We start from the raw sequence: 6,000 nt of genomic DNA, 5'->3' as shown, positions 1-6,000 counted from the left end.
AAGGCAAAGTAAAGAACAATATCTATAATAGCTTTTGTCTACTAAAGCAGGAGGAAGATAAGAATCTCTATTTTTATTTCTTCTTGTAAGCATATGCATAAAGTAAAACCAATTAAAAACAATGGTTAACTTTGCAGGGAGGCACAGGAACTGAGCAGATGGGTGACTGATGGGATGGAGAATTTGTATTATTTATCTTTTTACATTTATTTGTATGTTGAACAATGTGAATGTATTACATATTTTTTTAAAACATTTTAATAAAACACCTCTCAATTCCAAATTTCTACTCACCTATTTCAGTAATCATCAATCTACCACTTTATATACATGTTGGAAAAGACAAAGAAAGTAATTATATCCTCTACCTGAGCCAATAAACACAAAGGCTTCTGAGAATTTCTTTATGGGAGCAACTTTTTAAAGTACAAAAGTTAAAAGAAAATCCCCAGAAAAGACTTTCAACGAATGTTTCTGGTTTACAAAAGGTAAGTGAAATTCAATTACACAGAGAACGCGTAACGTTTGGTTTGTAAAGCCTTTCTGTGCGACAATACATTGACAACGTAAGAAAATAGCTTGAAATACAAAAATACGGTTGTGATCCAGGAAATGGCACCAAATTCGAACAGTTTTATTATTTAACATACCAATGTATATACATTATCCTCCCAAATGAGAAACGATTTGATTCCGAAGTTTAAAATATAGTTTCCAAAATGAATCCTTACTGTGAATTTGGGGGGGAAAAATCCTGCAAATTAACACACACCATTTTGATCCTTGACTAAAATATGTACCCTGTACTAATCATCTCTCTCATACAAAATGTATATTATAAATAAAACTTTCAAAAAAGATCTCGGATGTTTATTGCACATCATATAGAATGCTTGCCACCATCCGAAAGGCTTTCAGCCTTTCACTGTAATTTGGGTGAAAACAACACTCTGCAGATATTAGCATATCTAGGATCATATATGATGTTTACCAGAAACGGGAAAATATAACCTTACTGGACTGCTTCTGTCACTTTTTCTAAAATAAGAATGACTCTTTTCTACCGTTAAAAGCAATCACAAGAGATCTGAACACTTTAAAAGTCCTGTTCAAATGTCAGTTTTCTCTTTTCAAATAGAAACCACACATAGAGGCAATTTTACCGAGTCATATATCAATGTATCTACTTCCTAGGACCAGCCCTTCTTGAAGTATATATTGTTAAAGATCATACTACAGGGTTCCTAACAAATGCTGTCCATCATCAACAGTTACTGTTTTGGTCTCAACATTTTCAAACTCTCTTAGCCCTGGTACAGCCAGCACAAACCAGCCAGAATGCAATGGCCTTAAAACAAAAAAAAAAGGTTCCTCATAAGTTTTCGTATCACCTAGCACAATGCCTAGCACAGAGCAGGCATTCAATAAATAGTTGATGAACGGATACACTATCTGTTAAGACCGTTTCCTACACTTAGATGTATTAATGATTTATGAGTAATATGTTGCTTTAGGGCACAAAGATCTAACATGATGACTAAACAAGGAACACGCACGACATGGCATAGATATTGTTAGTTTCTACAATCTTGTCCCAGGACAGAATGTGTACTTTAAGGGTTAAAACTATTCCAATAGTAAAATATTTTTATTTTGCCAAGGGACTCTAACAGTATTAACCTTTGGCAATTCCCGAACATACAATGAACCCCAAACAAAGCAAAACCAAACTGCACTATTACAAAGAAACGAGTCCATGGAAGCAGAGGGGAGGCGCCAGTTAAGGGACAGCGACTTCAAGAAGACGGTTGTTTTTTCGCTTGCATGTTGGGACACTCCCATTTTTCTGGTTGCCCTGAATAAACTTCACACATACTTTGTCTTGTCTGAATTGCACCAGGAACCTAGGAGGAAAGAATAAGACAAACTGAAGAAAAGTACACATTAAACAGCTGATTACACTAACACCAGCTTTTGTTTTTTAATGGATATTTACCTTGACAAGTATCCCCTTTCCATCAGCCCTTCTAGCCACAGGATCACACCAACAGGTATTACACTGCATTTTGCTTCCAGTGGCCATAATTTAGCCCTAAGTAAACTCAAGATCATTATATTCCTATACCGTAAGAAGGGCTATGAATAATTATTTCCATGTTTCAGACGGAAAGATGAACGTGCTATTTTTCTCCATTTCTGCATAGCAAAAATATTAAATTATCAACAAACTGAGAAAATGCAATACAGAATTTCAGAAAAGGGGCCTAGGGCTTCCCTGGTGGTGCAGTGGTTGGGAATCCACCTGCCAATGCAGGGGACACGGGTTCGAGCCCTTGTCCGGGAAGATCCCACACGCCGCGGAGCAACTAAGCCCGTGCGCCACAACTACTGAGCCTGCACTCTAGAGCCCGTACTCCACAGTAAGAGAAGCCACCGCGATGAGAAGCCCACGCACCGCAACGAAGAGTAGACCCCGCTCTCCACAACTAGAGAAAGCCCGCGCACCGCAACGAAGACCCAATGCAGCCAAAAATAAATAAATTAAATAAATAAATTAAAAAAAAAGAAAAGGGGGTCTAGAGACACTCCAGACTATGGTTTCCAAATGTTGGATATTTACATACATCCTACACATCTTTTTTCATATCTACACACTAAATAAATGTTTCAAAATAGCTGTGACCTACTGAATAAAAATGATGAAATCATGAGTCTGATCTGCCAGTTATATTTTCAATATCCACACATACATAAAAATCTATCAGCGTACACCTAAAGCCACCTCTTATGCTACCAGTGGTATATGTGGTACACTGTGGGAAACCATATTCTAGTTCAAATCTTTCCTTTCATGGATCAAGTGCCTGCCCACAAGATTATCTGTCACTCCTTCCTACAACAGACATATGACTGGCTTCCCCCTGGTCTGGGTGCTGTGAGGGACAGACATCCAGATGTATAAATTGAGGTCTCTGCCCTCCAGGACGGCATCACCAAGGAGGCATGAGGGCAGCATGGCTGAACCAGAACCCAGCCCTTCCCAGCTCAAGGCCTGTGCTCTTTTCTCTCCACCATCAGAATCAGTGTAATGTTACCATGCTTTCGGTTATGTTTCTCAGGGAACTGTTTTCTGAGTTACTGGCATATAATTAAGCGAGCCACTCTAAAAACCATGTGATGGGTCACATGCTCACTGGCACCCACGATGACAGCTCTGCTCTGTACATGTTAGTCTCTGTTTCAAGGTCTAAAGAGGCCACATTTTGCAAACATTAGCTACTGGAGTGAAACGTGACACATAAGTTTGTACTCATCAGTGGTACTCCTGAGCTTTCAAATGGGCTGTTTCTTTTCAACGTGAAAGCACTAAAAAAGAAGCTCTAGTTCTAAATTCACCTGAGATCTCTCTCCAGCAATGTATACTTATATCTATGTGCCTCAGGAAAAACAAAACCTTTCAAGTTTAACATAAATAATCAAATATTTTTACATTTTAATTTTTAAAGACCACTTGTAGTAATAAATGTACGGGGAGTTCTTTTCCCAATAAGTTTAGCATACACTGGCTGTCTCTGTGTTCGCAATTCATGACCGTGATTCACTCTAGAAATGACGGTAACTAAACTTTACCGAGTATTTACTACGGACCACACTGTTCTTAGTAAGTTACACATATTAACTCAACTTTAAAACAATCCTATGAGGTAATTATTTATCTCTATTTCATAGAAGAGAAAACTGAAGCCTGGCCCACAGTAAGGACAGAGAATCAGAGAATCATCCTGCAGCAAATAATCATGTCAGATGCATGAGTTCACAGCACCAATAACAGAACTTCACAGTAAAAGGAACATAGATTAGTTGTTTGGACTTGAAATATTCAGAAAAACAACTGTATAACTTAAATATGTGTATGTGTGTATTACATGTATGTGTGTATACATGTATGCATATACACATGTATATTTAAAATACTGAATAGAAAAATTCACTTTAGTTTCTATTACTATAGATTCATTTTTAGAAATACTATAGATCTTATTTAAGGTTATCCTTAAAACGCAATCTATTTACAGATTGAATAGTTTGGGAGTTTAAGGACTGGGGATTATAAGGCAGCTGAGTCTCTCACTGAATTCAATTCTCACTTCTACATGTGCAGGTTAAAGCTGTTCTAAGGAAGTAACAGGCCTTTGACTTTCCTCCTATAAACTGACATATAGTGATTGTGGAGACTGGGTTTGTTAGAATAACTACTACTTTTTTTTTTTTTTTTTTTGCGGTACGTGGGCCTCTCACTGTTGTGGCCTCTCCCGTTGCGGAGCACAGGCTCCGGACACGCAGGCTCAGCAGCCACGGCTCACGGGCCCAGCCGCTCCGCGGCATGCGGGATCCTCCCGGACCGGGGCACAAACCCGTGTCCCCTGCGTCGGCAGGGAGACTCTCAACCACTGCGCCACCAGGGAAGCCCACTACTTCTACTTCTGAAAAGGATCTACTGAGGAAAGGTCCTGGTCACAGAACAGTATGCTGTTTACAACACTGGTCTGTATAGTCTGCAAAAATACGTCATGGGCACCCCTCCCCATGACTCTGTAAAATTTTGTTTAAAATGCAAAATTTTGTTTAAAATGCTCTCCAAAAAGGAGTATAATCCCTGATTAAGAGCTCCCAGAGGTTATGAATCAGAGGCTACATGGGAGCCTTGCTCTGCCACGTGGCTTCCTGCACTGCCCAGGAAGGGACAACGGTGCTAGGCAAGCTTCCATCAGCTATTTTATTTTTATGAGACCAACCAATAATTAGGAATAGGGGAAGGAAAGGTGTTCTGGACTGGTTTATAATGCTACTAAATGTTTGTTTTCTTCACGTGGCCACACAGAATCTTCGCACAGTCAAGCATGTTTATTAAAAGCCTACACAGCTAGAACATCACATCCCTCTTCTGTGACAAGCAGGGTCCCTGCTGCCCTGAAGCAAACTATCCCCATCAGTGTTCTGAGATCATGTGCCTCGAACAGAAATTGTGAGAGCCACTGGAGGGGTCCTGTGGTTGATACAGCACATGGCACCCCCGGGAGCCCCTCAGGAGAGTCACAATGTGCAACAAGACTGCAGAGGCTCTGGGAGGTGCTATAGTGAAGAAGGACTGTACATTTCTTCACAGCACATCACTACTAACATCCTGCAAAGGCAGTGTTCTCAGAATGCCAGTTTGGGAAGTGCTTAAAGGCAGCAATCCTTTATGGTCTGGATGTTGGCACGATTTTCTCTGCAAAGACGGCCTTATTAATGTAGCAGACCAAATGCGAGGCTGCTTCATCCATACATCAAGGAGCTTCTCCATCTGAACACATAGAATCTTTCCACGATGAGTGGGAATGATCAGTCCCACCAAAACAAGAAGTGTAGTTTCCTGAGTTATGAAAAATTTCAACTAAAGAGAGTTTAAAGATCTAACAGCCCTCACAGGTTAAAACCTTAATTGACTGGAACCCAACAAGCCCTTATCTTTTTTCCTAATTTCTTTGTTTTATGAGAAAGGACTCAATCATAAGGAAAGTTATTTTGTGTAAATTGCATTTTCCAATACAGAGTATACATAAAGGCCAATATTCCCACACCCCCGCGCCCCATCTAAACACCATTCTTAGAACAGACAATGAACCTAAGGTTCTGTCAATCCTAACACATCAAGGAGAGTTGGTGTGGTTTACAAGGGGACAGGAATGGGTATGTATTTATTTTAGAGAGACTTTTATAAAGACTTGAGATAGAACAGGCTGGCAAAATCTTCATTAGTAAATAAAATCATTTCCTGAGCGATATGGTGTTGCAAATTTTTACTCTGCGTGCAAGTAGATACACAGATAGTAAACAATCTATTAAAAAGTAATCAAGTAAGTGTCAATCCACATAGTAACTAAAATTCATGTCAATGATCTCATATTGACCGATTTAATAAATGGAGGGATGCTCCAATCTGCATACAAATCACAT

At 39.5% G+C, this 6,000-nt stretch overlaps 1 protein-coding gene across 4 annotated transcripts in view; it reads right to left on the bottom strand.

Moving 5' to 3' along the window:
- Window positions 1–613: 613 nt before the first annotated feature.
- The window catches only part of MYO1B (myosin IB), a 184,611-nt gene continuing 179,224 nt past the window's right edge, over window positions 614–6,000 (bottom strand). For 3 of the 4 annotated variants that reach the window (XM_065880949.1, XM_065880948.1, XM_065880950.1), the window contains one exon: window positions 1,781–1,904. In XM_065880949.1, coding sequence (XP_065737021.1) covers window positions 1,781–1,904 — 124 coding nt within the window. Of the gene's footprint in view, window positions 1,905–6,000 lie in introns of all 4 variants that reach the window. The other variant, XM_065880947.1, reaches the window with a different exon arrangement.

The sequence above is a fragment of the Phocoena phocoena genome, chromosome 7 (genome assembly GCF_963924675.1).
Source record: "Phocoena phocoena chromosome 7, mPhoPho1.1, whole genome shotgun sequence".
In the NCBI taxonomy this organism is placed as follows: domain Eukaryota; kingdom Metazoa; phylum Chordata; class Mammalia; order Artiodactyla; family Phocoenidae; genus Phocoena; species Phocoena phocoena.
The sequence above is the reverse complement of the archived record's forward strand: the minus strand, read 5'-3'. Positions and strand labels throughout refer to the sequence as shown.